Consider the following 26,403-nt stretch of genomic DNA (forward strand, 5'->3'; position numbering starts at 1 on the left):
AAGCAGAAGATAATATCAAAAGAAGCAGGGCATGAGACTGGAGAGAAGAAAATGCCAGGAGTAGTAACCAGCATCCTCCCAGCACTGCTCCCTGCTGCCAACACAAAAGTTGCCTCTCGACCTCTCCAATAAGCACTGAAGACGAGCAGGTTAGGACAAAGGTCTGAGGAACCCATAGGATATAGAAAAATGGATACGAGAGGGTAAGAGGGATATAGGACTGTTAACAGAAAAGCGGGACAAAGACATGGGGAGCCTAAGGTGGCAAGTCCAAGAACACATTGAAGCCAAAATCAGGTGAGGGCCAAAACACTTCAAGATGCTGCTGTATGCAGACACTGAGAGTTACCCCACCACACTGCAATACCAGCTTCTTAGGGAATATTCTGCTTCCTGTTATGATAAAACAAATCTCTTAGAAATGCACAACCATCAAGACTCCATTAAAAAAAAAAACCCACAAACGTGCACTTCTTATCAATATCCCTGATCACACAACTGCATGTGTGATGATGCCCCATTTTCTTACAAGTTTAAAGAACTAAAGCATTCCTGTTTCCTCACAATTTAATTCATGTGAAACGTTTTGTTCTCAGACCCTGTGTACTTTGAGTTTGCTCTGGCTGGATTCCTCCATCCTGTTGCCAAGCTTATGCGATTCCGATCAGCAGGATTGCTGCCCAAATAAAACACAGTCCCAGATACAAACACCCTCCAAACTGCAGGGAACTTCAGAGACAGATGAGAATTTCATGAGTGATCCCTTAACATCTTTATACAGCCAAACTAAACCCCCCAACCTCAGCAAATATGAATATATGGGATATTCAGAGACGATGCACCCCCTTCAGCTGTAATTGCTCAAAACCTGAAGTACCACTGTAGAAATTCACATCAAAATAGAAAAGAGTCAATAGTCCAGGGTATTAATAATCATGAAAATAAAAATAATGAATCTTTAAAATATCAGTGGAAAAGGTTAAAAAAAAAAAAAAAAAAAAAAAAAAGAAATCACAGTGCTACAATAGCTTTTCAATTGTTTTTTTGAACATTGCAGTAACCAAGCCCCCACTCCATTATTTCAGTAGAAATTATGCACATGGATGAAAGATGGGCATCTAACCATGACTGTTTGGATCTTTCCATTGTTCAACATTCATGGCATATATCCTATACCAGTAGAACATTTTTTAGCATCAGTAAAATGACATTCACAAATTAGTTACTAGTTATAAGGAAGTATTGAGAGCTGCACATCCGACTTTATCAACTGAGCTGTACTCATAACTAACTGCTTCCTAAACACACTGCGTTCTGCTTCCTTCCCTTCCCTGATGATGTTGGCCTTCGAGCTACACACAAAAATCAGCAAAGGAAACCAACCCGGGTAGCACAGCTCCACTCACTGGGATAGCACTGAAGGAAATTAAAGTCATCCCCCTTACCTGCTGTTCACCTCCTCATATCCAGAACAGCAGTACCTCCCCAGGAGTACTGTGACTGTGTGCAAGCCTGGAGTTTTTACTAGATTACACGCCCAAAAGTACCAGTGTGCCAGAAATTCTCCATGCAAGTCCCAGCATTTTTCAGGCCAAATGGCAGCCTGAACATAAGCCCAAGACAAGACAAAAGGTTTAAAAAGAAAACAGAAGGAAAAAAAAAAAAAAAAAAAAGGGAAAGGGAAACAAAAGAGTGGAAAAAATGAAGAAATAAAGACTGACAAGAAAGGAAAGAACAAAATAGGACATGTAGCAGCATAAATATGTCAAGTTCATTCACTTTGATTTTGAGCTTGACCCCTTAGCTCCTTTTCAACATCTCCTTCCTCTAACATGAGTTTCCAGTAGATGTTATTTGGTACAGTTGGCCCAATATTAAAACAATGGAATCCTGCAGCATGAAGGCAGCTGTTGCTTTTTCAATCTGCTCTTGGAGGCTTTCCAATAATTTCTGTGTCAGAGGATGCTTTACAAAGTTCTCCTTGCTCCAGGCCTGGCAGGGAGAGCCCATTGTGTACAATACCTGCCAGACAGCCACTACATTCCCCAGCACAGCCCATTCAAAAAAAAAAAAAAAAAAAAAAAAAAAAAAAAAAAAAAGCTTTTCAGTCACATTCCTTCTTTTCCTTCATTTTTTGTAATAAATCAATAACTTCTTAGGCAGTTCTGTAGCTCAGTGATCTCCCTCTTGCCTTTCAAATGCTCTGAGGCAGGGCTATGAACTGAATGACAGAGGCGCCTGTTACAAACAGGGAACGTGCCATGATTTATTTGCTAAATACTCGCATTTTTGTTAATATCACCCAGAAACAAAGAGTGCAAATTCTTGCCAAAAATGTTTATGTATTTAGTTAAATGCAAAACAAATGAACTTTTGGAATAAGTCTGTTGAATTGTTACATTTACAGCTATCAGACAGTGATGATCTACTCCTTTCTCTAAAGCTGCCCATTTTAACACTGACTTCTTGTTAGCCCCTTGGTTATTAGCTTTTTGGTGCTAATTTACAGCAATGACTTTTGCAGGTCCTAAACACTCTTGGGATTCAAGCCCAGCATTCCTGAGGATCTCAGAGTCCAGGTCCTCCTATTTCCAATGGACAGACACCATCTCCAAGTGAACAGACCTGCTTTTCCAGCTGCTTTTCCCCAAACACCCTCTGTTTTGGGAAGCCTCCTTCAGTACCAGTATCCCACCACACATTCCCCAGAAATCCCCTCTGGCCACCCTTCTACTCGCAGGCATTTCATCTCCTCCTCAGTATTAATCCTTTTTCATTACCATCAACAAATTATCAATGATAGGGAACCTCTGCCAGGATTCCTGGTGATTACTGGTGAATTTTTGGGGATGATGATGCAGAATACAGACAAAACTTGGGTTCTGCTGCCGTGTAGATGCATAACCTCTGTCCCCATGGGGATTTCACACAGTAGGTATTTTCACTTCCTATAGTCACGAATGAGAGCAGCACACCAGAGAGACTATGTCAGGAATAGGGAAGTCTACAGAAAATGTTCAAAAAATACTCTTCTACAAAATATCTCATTAATTCAGCATAGCTCTACAGCTGCATAATTGACAGGATTTGCACCAAGAAGCCTTTACAAAATAAAATCAAACCAACTCATTTAGATTCCTGTTTCTCCTGCAACTATCTCACTGGTTAAGGTGAGCCAAAAAAGTCAGATGCAAAACTCCCCAGCCTCTTGCAGAGCAGAACAGTTCAAGCAAAGTGGCTGGGACAGCACTGCCCTTGGCTGGTGCCAGCCTGCAGCATGCAGGCACAGGACAGAGCTCTCACAGCCACATGCTCCATGTGTAACGGCTCAATCATGGGGTTTTCAAGGTTTTCTGTAAGTAATTAGTGTTTACTGATGTTTCCACTTTTTTGATTTTCAAAGGACAAGTCCTTTATGCTTGATGAGAACAAAGATTAAGCTCCTGAGTTTTTACAATTTAAGCACCCAAACATGGAGATACTCTGAAATTTCTCTTTAAAAATCTCAGTTTCTTTACTTGTCAGCAAGGTTCAGATATTTTTGCAGAAGCCCAACAAATCCCTCTACTGAGTATTGCGTTTCAAACTGCTAGTGATTATATGTATATATATGTCTACAGTTCTTAGGAAAAAGAAAAAAAACTCTTCAGAAAAGAAATAAAATAAGCACTATGAGATTCAACCAAAAGCCCTTCTCCCCCCAAGGCATGGTTAATATACTATCTGCAAGTACATATGGGACCAATTAAACAGAGCTAACTCCTCACACAGGCACTGCAGCGTCACTCTGGAGGAATCCACAATTGATTAAACAAACTCATGTAATTCCGTTCTGGAAACACGTACTCATTCACAACCAAATCCCAGTCTTTAGGAATCCCATATGCCATGAAACAACTATCTCTGCTTCCACAGAGATCCACGGCAAAGCATGCGTGAAGCTCAGCAGGAACAGCACTAGTCCCCTTTCTCCTGCTGCCTTACATGTGCTGCTGCATTTACCTATAGCTCTAGCATTATTAGTGCTTTGTACAGTAGCAGTAAGCATTACTATTTCAGTCTTGTAATTCAACATCACCAATGGATTGAAGTGTATCGAAGGACAGAGATATTAAATTGTTTAACTATATTAAACAAGAGCTCAAAACTGTACAGATGTTCCCTTCCAGCAAGGCTGGCATAATTTTAAGACTTCAGACCTGTATAATGATCATCATTCAACCTCTGACATTTGGAAGGTGACTTCCTCTTTTTCTGGTAATTATACTCTAATTTAGCCCAATCTGTTCCAAATGTTGATTGACACAGCAGTGACTGGCAAGTTTTCCATGCAGAGAATGTCTGCAGAACAAACAATCCTGCATAGCAGCAGACAAACAGAATAGGCAAAGCCTTTGTCTCAGCATATCTCCACCCTTTTTTTCCTCCTCCGTTCAAACCAATGATCACCTTAAACTCAATCCACTATCAGCCCCTTTACAAATAGATTGATAAAAGAACAATTTTTTAAAAAGCCAATCCATTCTGAATCTGCAAGTTCTGAGTCTACTGTGAGCAATGAAGTTGTGGGAGACACAGGAATGTAAATGAGTGAGGTTCGTTTTTTAAATGTTTCTTGTATAAACTCTGCCAGTTATCACAAACAAAACAGATTTCAGGCTTATGGGAAATCAAGTAATACAGAATGTCAACCAGGGAAAAGGGCTTGAGCTTTTAGAGCTGCAAACTCCCCTAGATACAGGTTTAACATACACTCCTGTAATGCAAGACGATAGAAATATTCAAAATGCCCAGGACACTTACAGTCTCCGATGTGGGTATGTTGGGCAACTAGTCAACAAATGTGAAAGAATCTGCAAAATTAAAATAAATGAACTGCCTGCCCAGCATTTCCCCACTGTTTTCTTCCCTTGCCCCATTCAATTTAACTTATAAGCATTACTGATGGAGTTATTTCAGCATCCTTCCAAACGCAGAACTGTAAGAGATGTTTACAAGGTGCCTTTTATCAAACTTGATGCATCTGCAGTCTAAATTATTTACCATAGAAAAAAAAAGAAAAAAGAAAAAAAAAAGGGAGGGAAAGAATTTAGGGGCCTCTGATAAAATATTAAAGGTTTGCATCTTCTGAATATCAATTAGTCATTCATCTAGAAAAAAAAAAAAAAAAAGAGACATTTATTTTAATCAAAAAAGATGTTTATTTGGCTGAAAAAATTCCTGACTCTGATGCAAAATGTTTGAACAGCTTTATATATTCAGTCCTCTGTAACAAGACTGCTAAAAATTCCATTTGCACAAACACGACCGCCACAAATAAATAATTGCCAAAATAAATCCAGCAAACTGCCATGCAAAAATGGGCCTTCTATCGCCTAATTTGTGATAATGCTTTTTATAGCATGTCTCTCTGCTCAGATTTGTAGCTTTTGTTATTTGCATTCTGATCACAAAGCCCAAGGGTTATCAATTGAATTATTCACTTTTTCTTATATTTTGAACTCTTCATGCTGCAGCCCTATTTCTGAACTGCACTTATCTAAGCTATTTGCATGTATAATGGACATACAGTTCCTTCAAAAAAATCTCTGGACCAAACTGATAAGTGATGTCAGTGACAGTCATGTGGGAAAAAAAAAAAAAAAAAAAAAAAAGCCTGATTCCGAATGTTTACTGATATGGCAGTAAGCAGGTAGCCTGCAGATGTGAGGTACGTGGGTAGATGCACACAGAGATTCAGTATGAACCTCCAGCACCACTTCTGCATGAGCCTGCCCCAACTCTGCAAAGTGAGAGGAGTCCACATGGGACTTCTGAAGCAAATCTGCCACTGTTTGTTACAAAGGAAAGTAACTGTCCAGCTCACAGCATTCATTGAAGTTTCCTACCTTTGGAAAGATAACATACAGCAATTAACGTAAAGGCTGACCCACAGGCTTGAGTCATGAAGACCAACTCCTTTGATGGAGTACCTTCAACAGAAGGGAAACTCAGTGGAGAGCTTCTATCAGATGAGATACGCAGAACACAGAGAATCATGCAATGGCTGCACAAGGCTCTGCCTCATCTCCACTCACTTCCATCAGGATTTGCACTGCAGCTGCTAAGATACCCAAGAGTGCCCCCTGCAAAGTCTTCTCTACCAACGTGCTGTTTAAGAACATGCAGCACAAAATGCCCTGAATGTGCTCAGAGTAAGGTTTGGCTTTTGACTTTCAATGGGAAAGACAGCAGGAGTTCAAAGCCAGATGCTTACGATGGACATTGCTTTGGTCCAGAAGCAAGTCTTGAAGCAGATAACCTCAGAAGTTAAAAGTCTGGGTGAGCTGTTAACTAGTCACAGATTTTGAGAGAGAACTTTGACTCCACATCAATCAATTGCTACCAGTTCCGTTCCAATATTGCTTTAATCCAACTATAATATTTCTAGGCCTACATGGCTTTAGCAGCGGAAGATATCCCTGTTTGATTTTTATTTAATTTTAGATCCCAGGTTCTCTGACTGGAACAGATTTTCAGATGACATTAGAAAAGCCCCTGAAATAACATCAGTAACGTTTTGCGTGCACAGCTATTTGCACAAGCCAAATCTACAATTTTACAAGACAATCAGATAGATAAACATCTGTCTGCTCCATTCTGAGCAGCTGATGAGAGCAGGGGACCTTTGATCATCCAACAAAGCCTGTTCCCTCTTGGGTGTAATCCAGCAACCACCATAACGGAAACGTTCCAAGTTTTGCTTTTCACATCTTAAAGCACTGGTTGGGTTGCATGAGATCTCATTGTCACCCATGCTATAAAGAGCACAACAGGAAAATCAGACACTGAGGAGCTACATATCCCTGCAGAAACAGGAACATAAATTAACGAATTTTTCTGTTGTTCAGGCCAGGCTATCATATGCAGTACTTATGCATAAGGATGACAATAGTTTTCAACTGCTGCACAACAAGAAAACTAAACAAGCAAATCTTCTTAAACACCGAATTTTACAAATGACTATTTGTAAAAATAAAGATTAGAAGTCATCTAAAAACCACGGCATTCAGTGCCATACTCATGCCTAATATAAGATTAAGAGGGAACCAGCTTCAACCAGCACATGAAACAGGGCTGCGGCTGTCGTCTGTATTCCCTGTAGCATCTGTAGAAAAGCGATTAGTTTCAACTCCTGCCCTATGACATGAGCATTTCCACTTGCATGATTTATTACCAGTACAGCTCGAAATTAACAGGCTCTGGTGGCTGTCACTGATATTCCCAACTCAGTGGAATAAAGCTGTTCCTGGAGCAGATTTGGGATTGCCTTTTCTGCTTACACAGTAACCAGATCACAAATGTAGTTTACTGTGAAGTTGCCAGTACTTAATAGTGTTTAATGGTGCAGCATGCATCTGAGTGAGGACAGGGCACAAGCATCCAAATGGAGAACAAATCAGTTCATTGGCTTCAGTACAGCTTCCCTCTGTGCCTTCCTCCCTGAGCGCATACTGCTGAACCGGAGAACAGGAGCAAAATGCAGCTTGCGGGCTCCTTATTTGCTGACTGATCAGCTCAGAACAGGCAATTCTGAGGGAGATACAGGAGACAGTCTGAAAGCAGCAGAACCAACGAACGCACCACGGAAAGAACAGCATATGCAGGACACGGGGACAGAACTCAGCAGTCACACAGCAGTGGGGCGGCAGCACTCACAGCTCTGTCTGGCTGCACAGAATGCTGCCAGCTGTTACAGCTACGCCGGGTCACACCACCGCCAGTCTGCCCACCATTGCTGCTTCACCACCCACAGTTGACACAGAAAGGGCTATTGCTTCATTTACATGTGCACGTGCATACGCTGTAGAAGGAGCCAGCAATACCAGGCTCATTTACCCCCAGCACATTTGGTCTGGAGAACACTTCCCAATTCAGTGCCTGCACCACACTGGCCCTGGTCACCTTTCTGCTTGGCACACAATCACATCATACTGTGAAGGAATTAGATTTTTTCTAAAAAGCTGCATCTCAATAAATTGTCTTACTTCTCTTCCCTACCTATGTTCAAAGGGTACTGCAAGGCTTCCAAAGTCATCCCCACTTGAACATTATTTTCCATCTGTATGTTTCAACTCTCAAACCTGCGTTTGATACAAAAAAAAGCACAGCAAAGAAGCTAAGTTGTCTTACTATATTATATTCACTTAATAATCATAAGCAATTTCTCAGAAAAGTCCTCCAGGCACAGTTTTAATGTTAAAGCAGTTCTTGCTCCATTTTAACCATCCAACAATACAGAGCTGATAGCCCAGCTCATTAAAAAGAACAAGACCCCATTTCCAGAAATGCTGTCATTTCTCAGGCAGAGCTTAATCACGTTCCTCGCAGCAGCCTGGCTGCACAGCAGCTGCCTCTGACACCCCAAATCCAGCACCAGGGTCCCCACGCTTTGGGCTCAGGTGCACATAGTGCACAGTCAGTGGCAAAGCTTCCTGCTACAGCCATCAACAAGGCATCTTCCACCTGTAGTTCTTCAGGCAGCTTAGCTAGTTTTATAAATGCACAAATCCCACTTGAGCAACAACTCTTTCTTGGGGTTACGCATTTATACTCATTTCACCAGCTATACAATTAATGACAGGAAAGACAACTGGAGAGGAAATATTATAATCAGTTTTTTGAAACTTTACAATATTCTCATGTGCTATGTAAAAAGATTGATTAAGGACAGAGTTCAAAATAGTGACGGAGCATAGCAGGCCATTTCTCTCACTTTGTGCTGCTGGATATGGGCTGTTGGCTGGTTGACTTGGCATGCTGGCAGTGAGAGTACACAGTAGGACCATGCAAATTGCAACAAGTAAAGCAAGGAATCGTAACCTGGGATGAGACTCGATCCAGACTCCAGATTTTTCATCTAAGGGATGACTTTGCTTCTCACGAGCACTCCCCAGAACACAGGCAATGCTGGTTTTGGACTGGCATGGCCAGGGAATGAACAACCTCTCCTACTCATCAGCAGGTATCCTTCCATTAAAATAAGCATCAGAGGAAAGTGGCAAACCCTTACCAAGTACACATCAGGGACCATACCGCATGTTTCATCAGGAAACACAGGTGGTTCTTCTGATAAACTAGGTGCTATACTCAAGTGAGACACGGAAAATGCACAGCACGTTCCTACTTTCCACCAATTTGGCAAGCATCACACTGCTCTACTTAAGGTTTCAAGCTTCTTTTTTGCAGAAAGAAAAAAAATATATTTTTTTAAATAAAAGCCACAAGAAATTGATTGACTGCCCTTAAAAAAATACTTGGCAACCTCTTTGCATGTTTTCGAGTGGCCCCGACATAGGGCAGATAAGTACAGTAGAAGATGATAATGCATTAAATAAACACTTCTGTTCAAAATCCATAAGCCTACTTATGACTAGCTTGAGACATACAAATATCTGCAGCTTATTCAGTTTCAAATCCTCTGCTCTCAAAATGTCCATTCAGCAGCCTTGCCAGATATTGTTTCACAATACTACAGGCTCACTTATTCATAAACAAATCATTAACATTCTTGACATAAATCCATAGTGTACAACAAATCCCAGCTATGATAATGTTTTACTACATTTGCTGTGCCCATCATGAATGGGAGTTCTGTTTTCACATAAAAAAAAAAAAAAACACCCTCAACAAACAAAAGGCAAATTATTCGCTGCAAGAAAACCACCAGGATTAAATGTCTATGCACGAATTACAAACTAATTATCAGGTTCATATAGTAATAAACCTTGTGTTCAGTTAGTGAGACCGATTGTCACAATTTTCGCAAGAAAACTTCCTGTGAGGATTCTAATAACTCCAATAGTTAAATACAGTACTTCAGACTTTTAGAATTTCCTCAGCTACATGGAAAAACTTTTACACATTCCCACTTCTCCAAACAGGCAAGAATTGCCTGAAAAGATCTAACGCCCTCCACATTCACACAGCACTGTGGGCTTATTTACAGTTCTGTACCAGAGGTTTTCAGCCTAACCCTGAAACGATCATGACCCATTTTGTTTTATTTTTACACTCACACATCAAAGCTTAAATCAGGCAAATTATAATGAACGGTATAGCTAAATGAACATGTCGGGACTAGCCGGCTTATTTCCACCGAATAGACTTTGCATAGGTGGCAGCATGGTTTAAATCAGAGTTCCCAAACAACAGCCTACAGGTAACAGCTCAGCAGAGGAACTCCACACGGTGATGTAGCCTTCCCATCCAGCCACAGCCTCACCAGAGGCAGGGGCTGCCCAAGGGCTGGGACCACCCAGCACAGAAAAAGCACTGGGATAAGGAACCCACGCCGCTCAACTTACCAGTGTCTTCTCCGCCTTTCTTAATGAATTAAACACCTTCCTCACTGGCTGTATTTTAATAATTTTAAATGATGATGCGAGATGGCTAAACTTTCCATTGATGCTCTTGGCAGAAGAAAAGTAAGCTCTCCAGAACTGGATTTCTCCATGGATTGATAAACATAATGCAGACTGCTTTCTGTGCTGGCTGCCAGCTCAACCCAATAAATAAAAGATGTTTTCAATTCCAGAAGAGATGCATGTGCACTGAAAGATTTAGTATTTAGAAAAAACCAAATGCTATCCTGCAAGAAATTAGGCCTTACTTCACTCTCAGAGCACAGCCCTATTGGCACGAGTGGCTGCTCATTCATTGTCAGTAAAAATACACACATGGCTGAAATGGTGCAGAAGTGAGAGCCCTGCTTTTCCTGTAAAAACACGCACATATTTACTATTACACTTCAGCATTTATTAGGAGCATTTCCCCTCCTTTCACTGTTCTGATTGGCATGGCTTTTCAATTTGCAGCTTGCTTTAGATCCCTATCTGTGATAGTTTAACAGAAGCACACTCGCATACCAACGCACAGAGCATGGGTAACTCGCAGGCCTGAGCTGCTAAGTGATGTTCTGCAACACAGGAGAACAAATTTACAGCATGTATTTATGGGTTTCACACATCTGCTAGTATGGAAATAGTCAGAACTGAAAGAGTGCAGGAACATTTAGGAATCTTTCTCTTTGCCTCCAGGTTTCTGAGCATCTCAGAATCACTGTTATAGATGTTGCCTGCTACACTAACAGATATGGGAAAAAAAACACCAACAGTTTAAGAGAAAATTGCACATAATCACACATCCACAGAAATAAGGCTCTAATAAAGCCCCCAACTATGAGGGTCAGGCTGAAGCGACACATGACTTAGAAGGAAGCAGACATCTCCAGGGATCAGCAGGGAAAGCAGGCATGAAATGATGTAGTCATTTGCAGGATGGCACAACAGCAAAATGACAGCAGAACACAGTTTGTCCATACCCCCCCTGCTCAAAATTCGAGTGCATATGAGGACATGTCTGTTACTCGTCTGCTCTGGCTGACCTCCAAAACAGGTAGCACACATTCCCTCACCCCACCTATATACCTCCTTCTAAATGCCAGTGCTACATTTTGCATACTCTAGTACTAAAGGACAAAAAGCCAGCCAGCCAAACCACAAGGCTCAGGCCCTTGCTCCAGCAGTAAGGCAGTCAGTATTTTACAAGTGATCTCAGGCAGGACCAGAGCCAAGACTGAATCTTCAGATTGCCCTTTGCAAAATCTCAGCATCACTGATACCGAAAGAAAAGATCAGCAGGTTGGTTATTTCTGAACGTCTATTTATTAACATTAGGTACATAAAACAGGAGAAAACAGGAAGTGCCAGAAAAACACATACTGATGTTAACCACAATGGCAAACCGAAAGTATGCACCAAGTTTTCCCTTCAGCCAGGAAATATTTTCAAGCTGTTCCTTTTACAACTAGTCAGTGAGTAGGAAATGCTTTTTAGACAGAAAAATATTTTCTTTTCCAGAAGACTCCATAAAATCCACGCACAGAGCACAGTGTACACTTGGATGAGAATTAGTTACTTGTTTACTGCAGCAGTGTGATACACAGCTAACCCCCGCACATCGTCCACACAACTCCATTCTTCCAGTAAGCAAAGAGTGGCCTCGCTCACTGCGCAACAGAAACAAAGCAGCTTGATTTTAAGGAAAAGACGAAACTGCGCACTGGCGACACATCTGCTGACTGTAAAAAGCTGAACAGCAACATTAGAGCATCCAGGAGGATGTCCCCTGTGCTCCTTCCAGATTTTTTTTTTTCTGTGTAACAATATTCCAGAATAAAATGTTACCAAATGTAATGAAATTGAGATGTTCTAATATATGAAAATAATGTCTTAAGCCCTGAGCTATTAATTCTGAAGAGCTGTGGGCTGTAGCTTATCATTATCATCTAGAAGCGAAGGATGGCTGTAACAGCCAATTTCATTTCTCCCTAGTGACTGAATCATGTGCTAGCTAAATCATTTATTAATGTCAAAGGCTGACATTTTTCAATTAAGATAATGAGATTCCGGAGGCTCTGGCCATCTGAACCCTGTTTGTGCACACGTCTTTTGGCAATTAAAAAGTATATATGTAATGAAAGGAAGCAGCCTGACTAACAATTTAGCATTAATCCTAACATGTATCTACAGCTACATTCCAGGAATAAATATTTATGCTTCTAACCACATGGTGTTGGGGTTAACGGGGGGTTAACTAGTTATAAATCAAAACATACACGTTAGAAACTAGAACTGCCTGAAATCACCTCACTCCAATTGCAGCTCCTATGGTGAGGACCAAGCAGCCTTTGTCTGTCCCGGATCCCAGCAGATAGACACACAGCATTTCAACATTCCTTGGAAGTTCAGTAAAATTGCATCAGAAAAAACAGCACGGTACCAGGTGAGTTGGTCCAAATGTTGCTGAGAACTGATTTAGACTCCACATGCTCTCTTCTAGCTCTATTTTATTTGCTTACAATTAGTTTGCAAGATACAAAGATGAATGAGAACAACTGTGCTGTTGACTTCCAGGCATACAAAGCAGAGCAGCATTAAACATTTCCTAGAGTAAGCCCTGTGTTGGTACACAGGATCAGGTAAAAAGCCCCGTGGAGCAGCCAGCCCAGGCAGCAAATCACAGTGCAGTGCTCACGGCTCTAATTAAAGACTCCCTATCTTCAATCAACCCATATCACTGCCTGTTGACACCTACTAACTGGGGTGCTACAAAGATGTTACTCTGATTTTTCTGGAAACTACGAGACAGCCATAACAACTCTGCTGTCCACAGCTCTGCAGCACAGCTGCAATGATTAACAATGACCAACCCCATTAAAAGACTCAAAACTCACAGCATCACTTCACTGTCTGTATGGGAAGCCATGTACAGTACCATCTTTTCGAAAGCAGACATTTCACTCTGATTTTGTTGAGCTATATATTGAGTTGCAAATCTTAGACAAGAGAGCAAGTTCTAAAATGTTTTAAAGCAAAAACACCAACAACAAATATTAACCTAAAAAATAACCAGATCAATTTTGGAATATTAGGAAAGAATATGCCAGCACTTTCCTGTTATTCTTCATACAGTTTTGAGAATAAGAAAAAATTAGAAGAGTGTTTCCCTCAGGTTGAGGCAGACTGCTCACTGACTTCAGCTCTGTAAGGAGAGCCAGGGTTGGCATTTTAAACCTTTTGAAGAACAAACAGATGAAAATTTAATGAGAAAACATGAAAATAAGAAAAGGCATCAGAGAGAGACTGTATTCACTCATGAGAGATACATTTTTCAAGTGAAACCTGAAAACATCTGCTGAAGGCAGCCCATGGCCCAGGGGAGGGCAGGAGGCGGCCGTGGGCACAGCAGGGGCCAGGAGCCAGGGATGCTCCAGCCTGCACTTGGGACCCAGCACGGCACCCGCAGACACCAAACCACGTCCCCTTCCATCACAGAGCGGAGGAGCTGAGTGACTGCCAGGATTATTAACACACCCACAAAAATTTCATGAAGTGGTTCCCCCCACCCCAAAGCAAACAGCTCCAAGCTCACAGCATGACACAGACGTTCCGGTCGGATACGTAGCAGCCCCTTATCCAAACAGCGCAGGGCTCAGTCGCAAATGACCTCAGTAACATAACGCGTTCCAAAAGGAGTAATACAGAAACGTTCAGTCTGGCTTCCCTAGACATTGAACCCTTTCACAGTCACATGTATCTACTTAAAAAAAAAAAAAAAAAAACACAAAAAAAAAACAGGTACAATTTGGACGCTCTGAAATACACACACAGTTCCTTCTCAAAGAAGAAGAAATCCAGAGCAGCTCCTGTGACATTAGCAATGCCATTTAGATTTATTTCGACATTATCAAGATCTGAATTTGGACCAAAAAAAGATCTGCAGATAGATGGACAGGGGCAAAGTTTATCCCCACATGAACAAAATGACATATATTTAGACATTAATGGCTTCTGAAATTCTCTAGCTTGATACAACATCAGTGATTTAAATGCCAAACCACATTCACTTCGTTTATCTTGGAAAGCTTCACATACACGTAAGAAAACCCTCAAACCATAACAGAGAAACTAAAGGTCAGACTGTTACTTTCAGAGCCGGCGCAGTAAGCTGCAGCACAAACCAGTTACGGACATTTCCCCGGTTAATGCTCCGCCCTGCGTGAGGCTATTTTTCTAATATCATGTAAGCAACCACAAATAACTTCTGCTGTTGAGAAATAAAAATCCTAAATTGAAAAGACAACATAAAAGCCCTCTGGAAATCATTTAACAATATTTGTGTTTCTTGCAGCCAGCCAGAACTGAGCTGCTCCAGTGAGAGGTTTCTGCCGACAGCGCTGTGGGCTAGGCTGTCCCCAGACCCCACTGGTCCTCAGTTGGCGGCTCCTCCACAAGAAAACATTGCTGTACACTCAACAGCCCCACATACTCATGAAGCATTTCACATTGGTCCAAAGCCTCTCTTGATGCTGATAAAGTTGCCTAGACCCCTTCACCTGTCAAGACTTCATTGCAGCCCTGTCCTGAGCTCAGACACCCAGCAGCATCTCTTCTGGCCATGGGGTGCAACTCCTCAGCCAGAATGTTCTTTCCAAGCAATGACCTCTCTGTATCACACTGCAACTATCACTTAGAACTCACCATTCCTCCAGAAACAACTTTCCTTATGGACCTGAGGAGAGAACGGTTAAACAGTTATCTCACCTTTGATTATGAAAGGCAGTCTCCTTGGCACAAGGCTCACTGTGCCCCACAGAATGCTTGCCCTTTGCCTCTCCAGGCCCTGCACAATCCCAGTGTTTCTCATCAAGCTTTCTTATTCTCAAAACTGTATGAAGGATAATAGGAAAGTGCTGGCATATTCTTCCCTAATATTCCAAAATCTCCCGCACCCAGTTCCGACAGACACCCACCATATGGATGTGATGTGAACTCTATCTGTGGCAGCAGTTGAGCAAAAGAAAAACCCCGTTTCCTTGCAGTGGGGTGACTCCTTAGAAATTTGTGTCCCAAGCCAGAAGCTGTGGGACTGCAGAGGTGAGGCACAGGGAGCCACGTGCAGCCTCAAAGCAACCAGAAAGAGGAAACTGAAGACAGCAAAAGGCAGCAGGAGGACCCACAATGTCTCCTGCAACCTTTACGAATGTGGAATTCTTCCTTCCACATCAAATAGGGATTTTAGAGGTACAAAGTTAAAACACTGCCCTTTGAAAATATTACACATCCCAGATCCAAGCTTCAGGGCTCTTTAGTGCCTTTAAGCACAAAATCAAAACAAAACAGTCACTCACAGGAAAACACTTCCTAACATTTGTTATAAACCACTGAAAAGTTATATTGCCACTTCAAATGGTAAGATAAAAGTTAATGGATTCAAAGGCATATCCCTATGTGCTGAGATAAGGCTGCACTCTTAAATTTAAGTGATTTAGCATTGATTTATCAAAGCAGACTGCCCAACCTTGTAGAAAACAGAATCCATTGCACAGACCTTGGCACTGACACTCCATCAACGTGAGAGAGACCAAATCAGGTATCTCAAATCAGCTTGCAGCTGCTATCAGCCGGTCTCAATGCCATGCTCCAATGCTCATCTGGCATTGCTGCACCTGAGCTCTTCCTCACTTTGGGTACACCCACGCCAGGTGCTGGGGTAATGACTGGCCAGCACCTGGTCTTCTGGTAAATTTGGTCCTCCAAAAAAACACCAAGAACACATATGAAGTGAAATTTGTGGAGTTACATTCTTCAGAGCTGAACACAAATGTTATTTTCGTTTGACCTAGAGCTGTGGAAGATAAACAGGTACCCTGATACCCCAATGAGCAGAGTATCAAATCCTGGTAGCACTTAGCCCAGGAACACCCATACCATTCTATATGTTCCAAACCATCAAGTCTGCTTCAAAACAGATTTGTAAATAACACCCATCTCACATGTGATATTAGTTCTTTTTCCTTTTCTTCTCACCAACTTTCTAGCTGGTTTATTCCTAGATTTTCTAAAAGAATTTTACCAGGATTAAACCCTCTCCTTCCTAAATCCATGCTCACCTTGTTCCTCAGCCCTGGCTGGTCTATCTTAGCCAAACAAGAGACAGGCAAGCATCTTGCTATCTGGAAAGATGAGCCACCGCCAGCCACAGAGTAAGTGCACTTCTCCCTAGAAAGTAATGGTGCTGTAAGGAAACCGTGCTGACATTCAGGGAAACCCAAGGTACCAGCCAGGAGCAGCAGTGGGGCAGGGTCAGGCTGAAATCAGAGCTAGCTGAGCTTAGGCAGTAGTCCATGGATTTGCTGCTTGCTCCATGGCTCCTTTTAGCAGGAGGCACCAACACTGTCTTTACTACCAGGGTTTTCCCAAACACACAGTACCAAGCTCAATGGCCCCTTTCAGCAAAACTGTAGACAAGAACAGTGTAAAACTTTCAGAATATCCTTCCTTCTGATCCTAACCCAAACAACAGAGCCCAGCTGTGAAAACTGAAGCCTGCACTGACCCATGCTGTACAGCCTCCTCCTAAAAGACGCTGAGACAAGATTCAAGCTTCAACTTTTTTTTCTTTTTTTTTTTTGTTCTAAGTTATAGTTACAACTGTGTATAGTTGCAACTGATTTACTGTCATTCAACCTGCTGGAATTGGATGCACAGAAAGCATGGATACTTTGGAGTAAGCAAGCCAAGCAAACATCACAGAAACGTCTCACTTTACATTCCACACATACATGCAAGTGCTTCTAGGTCTGGGTTCACTTCTGCCTTATAATAGCTATAGACGAGAAATATGTCAACCTGGCTGCATTTGCACCAGGAGGCAACAGTGCCTGAGTCTCCTCACACACAACCCCATGAAAACTTCACTCGGCTCCCTGGACATTCTGAAAGCCCCTAGCTGCAAAGCACCAGACCGCCAAGATCTGTTCTTCCCTCCTGGCTTTGACTCCTCCCTCACAACCTTCTGAAAGATGAAAGCAAACCTCTGCAGCCATACACCAACATGCTGTGTGGGGAGGCTTGTGCTGGGCCTTGACCCCCAGAACAAGCCTTCTCAATCCCCTGAAACAGCCCAATTCATAGAATTGCTACCCCAAAACTCAGTCAGGGTCATGAATGTTGGTACTGACCCCAGTGGAGCTGGGACTAGATCCCAATGCAAGACCATCAGGGAAGCTGCTCCACCAGTGGGACCAGGTTCTGAACACGACTTCTCCTCTCCAAGTACTGAATAAGTGGCCACGTTTTCAGAAGAGCTCAGTCCACTAGGTAAAAAGCTCTCTGGAAAAGCCTGGCCTCAGACAGAGGCTCTGAATATTTGGAAACATACTCCAGGGTCAATTTTGAATGCTTGAAACAAAACGTATGGAATATCCATCTCTCAAACCCAGAGGGAGCCTGGAGCAGGAAGAAAGAAGCGGCCACAATTTGAGCTCCAGGACATTTAATTAACTTTCTATCTGTTTTCAGTGTTCTTGGCAACCCTCATCAAATATTTCTGGAGAAAATGTTTTCACGTGAGGAGACATTTGAAAACCATCCGGCAAGGCACAGACACAACACTACGGCAGGGCAAGGCAGCTTCAGTGCCACAGCACTGAGAAGCCTGCACTCACAGAACAGTTCAGTCATTAACTGTCCCTTAGTGAGGTGGGTGACAGTTAAGGCAGCCAGAGGGGGAATGAGACAACCAGAGACCTGTGGCCCAACCCAGCCTTCAGCACCATACCTGAAGTGCTTGGCACAGGAGGGCAGGGGAGGCTGTGAGGGAAAACAGGCCAGTAGCAGGCATGGCAAAGTTTTTTAAGTTTCCCAACTGGCACTGAAGCTATTACCAACAATAACTGGCTCATCAGAAAAAACAGTTACTGTTTAAATGCTGCCAATGAAAACAAGCATTGAGGTTCTTCACAAAGACCAACACTTCAGGAGCCAGCACTGAACTGCTGAGATAAGTAAGGAGCAATGCATTAAAATCAACCTCCTGAGTCTGTGTGCAATTTTGGTGAAATGCCATCATTAAAGTAAAGAGATATCAAATATCAAAAATCATAGAATCATAGAACGGCTTGGGTTGGAAGGGACCGCAAAGATCAGCTAGCGCCAACCCTCTGCATGGGCAGGGATGCTGATCACTAGGTGGAGAACCAGCTCAGGCTGCTCAGGGTCCCATCCAGCCTGGCCTTGAACACCTCCAGGGATGGGGCACCCACAGGTCTCTGGGCAGCAGTGCCAGTGCCTCACCTCCCTCTGAGTGAAAAACTTCCTACACACAATACACAACTTTAATTATTTTTTCCTTTATCCCTCAAAGAGTTTGTGCATCAGGATTTTCCATTTTCAATATTCAGCAAGAAAAATAAATTATGAAAGACCACATTTGGTCTTTTCACACTTCACAATCTCCCACATACAAAATCTTTGCTCAAAGTGTTTTACGTACTTAATCAGGAATAGCCCAGCATAACAACATCACCTGTAACTTTCCATCTATTATTTGAAGTGCAAATAAGTTCAATTATTATACATGAAAGCATTGTGCAAAAGAAAGAGAGTATTAAATCTTGCTTCAAGGGATATTCCAGCTCCACATCCACATACTCTCAGGCTGGGCTCTCACCCAGCAGCCACCACCATGCAGACCCAAGCACGAAGACCCTGCAGCCCCACTGAAGGCCTGCCTGGTGCAGACCACATGTGGGAGGCAATGGCAGAGCTCTGGACCTGCTGCTATTAACTGTCCTACTGACCGCCATCAGGGAACAGAAAGAAAAAAAAAAAAACAAAACAAAACAACAAAGCAGTTAAAATCCAGAACTATTTAGACTGAATGCTTTGGGCTGCAACTGTCTTTCTTCAAGGAAACCATTGATTTTTTTTATTTTTTTTTTTCTTTTTATTTGTCTTGGTCATCAAACAGGCTGTCAGCTTCATAAACAGAAACTAGTAGTACACTATAAATGAACCCTTGATCATTTCCCAGAGGACCTTCCTCAAGACAGTCGCTGATTTTGATTTTCTTTTGGTCATAGAATGCTTCCCAAAATTAGCATTTTTCCAGAGCCATTCATTTTCTACAAAGAATAAACAACGTAGAAAAAAGGCACAGGCTAAGTGGTGCCAGATGAGCTTGCTGCATTTCACTGAGCTTTGTTTGAAAGATCTCTGACTGCTGCAAAGTTATAGTAGCGAACTGGTATAAAAACTTTGATGCCTTGAAAGATTTCCTGAAGCTATATGATGCCAAAACACTGGGCTGTGAGACTCCCTGAATATTTGCATCCACATGACTCAGGCTTAAATTTCAAATACTTTTCACTTTTTCCTTCTGACATAATATTTAATAAAACCAGAGTTCAGTAGTAGTATCAGCCCTGCTATACATGTCTTGCAGCAGTTTCTGTCTAGACAGCTGTTTGTGTGCTTTACACTTACAATCTGTTTGTGTTTGTTTTAAAGAGGAGTTATTCCATATGCTGCAAAACTTTCAAAAAAACAGTGTTGACTGACTGCATCCTGCATTTTTCAATAGACATGCATCCGAACACTGCAAATATAAAAGCAAGAAGAGAAGTCGGTTTGAAAGCACCAGTAGCATCTAAAATGACATTACATCTAAAAAGATGCACAGACGTTGCCATAAAACTGGTGGCAGAGACGTACATTGCAACCCAATTACCTGGAAGTCATCGCACACAGAGCTCTGTACAGAGCTGGCTTTTCTTCAGGGAAGGGTTTCAGTGTTCCCGAAACAGGAAAGGTGTTTGATGCGTATCCTGGGCAGTAATGGAGGCATATAATCTGCATGTATTTAACTACAGTCTGCCAACCCAGAGTCTGAATATATCAGCAGATTCAAAATGCGTGGTTATGGGGCACAAGGAATCGTAACAAAACAAGCAATACTGTTCACAGAGGGTGGAGAGCATGCAGCAAGACTCCAGCACCCATTTTTACACCGACTTTGATCCATAGCTGAGTTTTTATCACTATGTCCAAATGATATCGAGTTAAATAACATCAGAGACTCAAAAATGGTCAGAAAGCAATTCCACAGAAACATATTTCCCAAGGACTTTGCAAGAACTGCACAGACTACAGAATGACCAAACTAAGCATTTGAGCACAAGGAGTCAAACATGCCCCAGCAGAGAAAGGCTTGAAGCATCCTGCCTTGCGTCACTCAACTCACTTTATCACACCCAGCTACCTGCAACCACCTCTCACTATATTTCACAGTGCATTAGAAAACATTCGGAACTATGCTTCATGAAATAAATAAATTCCAATAGTATGAGAATACACCGCAGCCATGTGCTATTAAATCTCTACCCAGAAACAGCCCAAAACTGCAGGCTTTGGTTAGAGGATCAAATTTCCAGGTGATCAGGGAGAATCCCCACCTGGCTGTTTGCATACACACACGAAGATGACGAAGATGACCCACCAAACCCCACTCAGCCCCAGCAGCTGCTGGATGGTGTAGGAGTGCAGAGACTAGGAGTTTCTCTGGCTGCCCCTCCAGTGGTACAGTGCAGGAAGCAAGCGACTGATCAGCCAGAGGCAACCACTCACCCAAGTAAAGCATCTGAAACAAGCACCAGCACAGTGTAGAATGGGAGCAGGCAGTGCCACTGCCCACCAGCAGTGCCATGCACGGGACAAGACCGAGAGCCATCCCCACAGTGAGGGCTTGGCACAGCTCTGCACAGGGATGGCCAGGGTTACAGCACTGCTGTGTCTCTGGCTCCTGCAGAAAATGTACTTGGACACAGTGATCCTCTGCCCACATGTGCTAAGAGAAGCAGAGAGACTTATAAACAGGGCTTACGGACAGCTTGAACTCGGAAACTATGCACCCCCCGGGATTTATTATCTAGAAACAATGTCTGGCATCAAGCTTCCAGGAAAATTTAGGTTTCAAAGCAAATACCAGTCATCTCACGGACAGGCCAGTGGAACTCTGCTAAGACCTTGGTTGTTTTCAAAAAACACTTCTGAGCCCTCACAGGAGCAGCACTGCAGCCAGCAGCTCCAAAATCCCATCTGCAACCCTCACTTCCCAAAGCAGGCATGGAGGGTACATTTGAAAGTGATTTTAAATAAAGATTTCAAAAGAGTTTCAGCTTTATTTCAACTAAGGACATCGCCACACACACTAAGACAAATATCAGGCAGCCCTGCCTGCGACCACCGTGGTGCTCTGCCACAAACACCGCAATGAGCCCACACACAGATGGCACAGGGCACCCACAGCTGAGCTTGGCAGTCCAAGTCAGCAGAGCAGCCCTACCAGGCACACTGCATCCCAGAGCTGGCTCCGGCAGATGGGGCACCCATATGTCTACTGCTTTCCTCCAATATTTGCTTGAACACAAACCAGCAACACTACTGCAGAAATTAGAGCAGGAAAAGTTTTCTAAGAGCCACAAAGACGATCTCTTTTACCCTGAGCATGGAAATTTTAATGCCTATATTGCCTGCAAGATCACAGCTCTTTTAACCACCACTAGATACCACTAGAGCCCACTGATACCCACAGCATCTCATATAAGTAATGGTCCCACTGACTTTGGAGAAAATACCTGTGACTGATATGTCACTATAGGAGTAAGAATGGCAAAAAAGGAAAGGAAAAGGGAAATAACTACTGAAGAAAACTGGTATTGTATCTTCCAGGAAATTCCAGAAACCTGGATATTTACATTTTTCTTGCTTATTCTTCAAATCCATTGAATTCCATTAGGTACTCCACTGGGAGCCTGCTGAGATTTTTGTACGTGCTCAGCCAAAGCCAAAAACTTCAGCACAAACCATGAAACTTGACAGGAGTGAGTATATTTGGAGTATATTTTACATGAGAAGCCTCAGACCAGAAACATGCAGCCCTGTTACACGCTATGTAGGACAGAGGCAGGAGACACACAAGCAACAAACAACCAACACACGCCTACACAGAACAAGACAGGTGCCCATCTCAGCTGTCCTCAGCAGGCAGGGCAGGGCTGACCCAGGCAGCCATTTCCACAGCCAACTCAGGACTTTCGTACTGAACCAGGCCAAAACAAATACGGAGAAAGATGAAAATATTTTCATTGCCTTTTTTTTTTTTAGCACAGAGCTATAGAATCATAGAATGGCTTAGGTTGGAAGGGATTTTAGAGATCATATAGCTCCAGGCAGATTCCCCCCACCAGCTCAGGCTGCCCAGGGCCCCATCCAGCCTGGCCTCAAACACCTCCAGAGATGGGACATCCACAGCTGTCTGGGTAGCATTGCCAAGGCCTCACACCCTCTGAGTAAAAAATTTCTTCCTAACATCTAACCTAAATCTCCCCTTTTTAAGTTTAAAGCCATCCCCCTTGTCCTTTCACTACGAGAATGTGTAAAAAGTCCAATCCCCTTCAAGTACTAGAAGGTACTATAGCATGGACTAATAACAGACCTGCACTTTGCTACAGCTGGAGATTGATGGAAGATGCATCTAGGTCACAATGACATCATACAGAACACATGAAAACATCAAGCAAGTAGCCCCTGCTCCACAATTCCTGCACTCATTCGTCAGTTTGATAAACAACTTACAAAAGACAGCACTGGAATTGCTATGGTCATCCCTGAACACAGCTGCTTAACTGTAACTTGGCATAATGGTAACTGTAGAATATGTGAACATAGAGTGCAAGGCACCAACTCTACCCAGTACCACAGTACCCAAAGAATCCCTTGCTGCAGTCAAGATCCCATGCCCAGCACCCTCCCCACTCATGACAGGGAAGCAGGGGCCCCACTCAGCACCCTGGTGGCACAAAGATCTGTTTCACATCATGTGGGCAGTAAGAGACAGGTGGCCTGGGATAAGGAGAAGAACATGGAACACCTGAAACTGGACTGAGATGTTGACATGGAAAGAAGGGAAAAAAACGTGCATTTATGGTCTTGCACAACTCCCCATGGGAAGGACAGGCAGTGCTGCCAGCAGCTCTGGCCAGGCTGGTGATGTACAACACAGGTCTTCTTGGAGACAGACACAGAGATCAAGCTACTTCAAATGACAGCATTTCAAATTAAAAATGAAACAGAAAAAGGCATTCAAACAAATTGGGAATATTAGTCTATCGCCCACGCAGCTCTGGCTTGTACGTACATGGCTTAGGATCCAACTTTCAATTATGAGATTGCATGCCAGTGACTCAGAGCACCCTTCCTCCTTAGTGGCACGCACTGCACTCACTTTGCCCACTGCTCACCATATTGCTATTTAACCTCTTGTCTGAGTGTAAAACGCCTAAGAGCTGGCTTCTTGCAGCTTTCCAAGACTTTCCCCTTCTTCCCATTTCAGGAACTAGCAAAAGTCAAACATATCACTTAAGCCTGCAGGTTTGGATCGCGCTGACTTGTTTTTTTTACAGCACCTACAGCTCTTCACACGCTTCCCCAGCAGCTCCCAATGACAAGAACTGCACGTACATGCACTCAGCATTTAGGGTGACGTGCTGCCCAGAGCCTTCAGCTACAGCCAGCCAACAGCAAGGTGCACAGGTGGATGCCCACTGCAAAGTAGTGACCTCCAGGGCGCAGCCTCCCCTGCCTATGGACCTCCATTGCTGAGAGGTTCCCAGAACAGTCCTCCTCCAGCTGCCCTGGTTCCTCACAGCATGTGGTCATGCCCCCAGCTATGGCATGCAAAAACCCGTTGTCATGGGCTGTAATGTAACGCACACACATCAGGAAGCTGAATAAAATCACACCGATAATTTCATTCTATGTAGCGTAAGCACCCAATTCTTGTTAGCCTTGAGTGCTCTCCTTGGCAGTATCACCTGTTTGTTACAATGAATCTCCTCAGTTTCAGTACCTGAGTGCACAAAGGGGCACAGAGCCAGGCCGTCCAACCAAGGCAGCATGTCACTATCGACCCAGCGTTCCCCTACTCCTTCTCCCTGCTCCATTTCTCTCTCACCCCAAGTGCTGTGTGCAACCTCGGGTCCCTCTCCTGCAGCATCCCCCCCAGCAGGTGCAGCAACCCCACAGCGGGCTCAGGGTCCCCACTCTGCACTGGGTATCTCTTTGTCTGTGTGGGGTACCCAGCAGCTTCTGACAAGCACAGGGAAACCAACTGCTCATAGTGCCTTTACATAACACTTGTGCTGAAATCCATAAACCACCGCTCCTATCCGCTAAAATCAAGTTCCTCATCTCAGAGAAAAGTACGCCTTTCAAGAAGAATGATTGTTTTCGTTCCCAGCTGGTGGGGATCACAGCTCACAGACCTGTTCAGCTTGGCTCTAGAACCAACTCAAACCAAACCCCTGCTTGCGGGTATCAGAGCAAACTCTACGTTCCAGTTGCCGATGCAGTGAGGACCTGCTGTCGGCACACAGCTAAGTCAGACCTCGCTCTCGCTCGGAACGTCTGCTTGTCTCTCAGCAGACACTTGCTCTACAAACTGTACGAAGTCGACATAGTGGAACTACAAAGTGAGTTTGATTTCTTCTCGTTTTGCGCCTGTCTCGCATCACACCCCCATTTTATTTATACGGTGACACGCACAAAAGCGGCCGTCAAGAAGAGACGGCAGAGCTGGCGCCCTGCCGGGCGGGTCGCGCTGCCCGGCCCCGCACGTCTGGGGGCAGCGGCTCCGCACCCCCGGCCCCGCTCCGCTCCCGCCCCGCCCCGCCCGGCACTGCCCACGGCCGCGCCCAGACCCCGCCGAGCCCGCGGCGACCCGGGCGGGAGCGGCCAGCACCGAAGCCCCTCTGGGAACGGCCGGCAGCGGGCCGACCCCGCGCAGCGCGGCACGGCACGGCACGGCTCCTGCGGGCCGGGAAGAAGTTGCGGTGAAGTCCCGGTGCGGCGGCAGAGGGACGCCCCGCCAGCCCCGCCGCCCTCCCGCGGTCTCGCTCCACCCGCGCCTACCTGCAGCCGCTCCGTGGCCGGCTGCCACATGGTGCCGGGCGGCGGGAGGCGCTGCCGAGCGGGCGCCGAGCGCGGCTCTGCCGGCCCGCTCCGCTCCGTGCTCCGCCTGCTGCTCCGCCCACGCTCCTCCCACGCGTGGCCGCCGCGGGGGCGGGCGCCACGCGCGGACCCGAGCAGCAGCGGCGCCGCGGGTGGCGGAGCGGTCCGCGCGGTGCGGGCGTCGCCGGCAGCAGGGAGCACGCGCGGAGCTCTGGGGGCTTCCTGCGGTGCTTCCCTCGAGGCTGCGCGCTGTCCCACGCGGGAACGGCCGTGCCGGGAGGTGCAGCCCCTGGGGCCGAGCTCAGGAAGCGATCGGTTAAACTGGGGTGACTTCATGTAACGGCCTCATCGAGATGAGGTCATTCTTACCCAGACTTTCTAATATTTTAATCCGAGCATCATTTTTATGGGGTATTTGAGCTGTTTTGCATTAGAGCAGCTCTGTGCCCAGCCGGTCTTTTGCTTAAATAAATAGTAGGAATTAATATTTCCAGGATGTGCCGTGTTCCAGAATGTCCTCGTAAGAAGATACCGATAGTTTTTCTATTAATTTTCCTTTTAATGTGCCAAATTCTCGAGTTTCTCCTCTCGCAATGACTTCAGATGATTCTCTCTGCAGTATGTTACTAGATTGGTCCCAGTGGCCGCCAGGCAGAAACGCCTTGGCCAGGGAAGGTCTCCCATTTCAAAGGGGTATTCTGTGCAATGAGACCAATTTCACTTTCTTTCACAAAATGAATCTGAAACCTTTCCAGTAACTCTGAGACATTTTCTCTCTCTCAATGGCTCCTCATTACTGAAGTTGTTGGTTTGGACCATCCCATATCTTAATATAAGGGCTATATTGCTACACAGTTGAAAACAAAAATAATCTCTGCAATTAATGACATCCTTCCAAAATCTAAATACACTCTGATACATTGTTTACTTAATCCCAGCAAACACAGCATTCTTGCACAGATGAAGGATATAAACCAACCTATATCAATATGAACCCGCTGATATTTTT

The 26,403-nt window shown here is 44.1% G+C and overlaps 1 protein-coding gene across 5 annotated transcripts in view; it reads right to left on the reverse strand.

Annotated features, from left to right (window-relative positions):
* Positions 1-25,767, reverse strand: part of PID1 (phosphotyrosine interaction domain containing 1) — a 79,179-nt gene extending 53,412 nt beyond the window's left edge. For 3 of the 5 annotated variants that reach the window (XR_014885558.1, XR_014885559.1, XM_085233183.1), the window contains exon 1: positions 25,356-25,767. Coding sequence is in view for 2 of the 5 variants with exons in the window: in XM_085233183.1 (XP_085089309.1) it covers positions 25,356-25,730 (375 nt within the window). In the remaining 3 variants the exon portion in view is untranslated. The remainder of the gene's footprint in view (positions 1-25,355) is intronic. The other 2 variants (XM_085233180.1, XM_085233182.1) reach the window with 2 other exon arrangements.
* Between the last annotated feature and the right edge of the window lie 636 nt (positions 25,768-26,403).

The sequence above is a fragment of the Meleagris gallopavo genome, chromosome 11 (assembly GCF_905368555.1).
Source record: "Meleagris gallopavo chromosome 11, MGAL_WU_HG_1.1, whole genome shotgun sequence".
Taxonomy (NCBI): domain Eukaryota; kingdom Metazoa; phylum Chordata; class Aves; order Galliformes; family Phasianidae; genus Meleagris; species Meleagris gallopavo.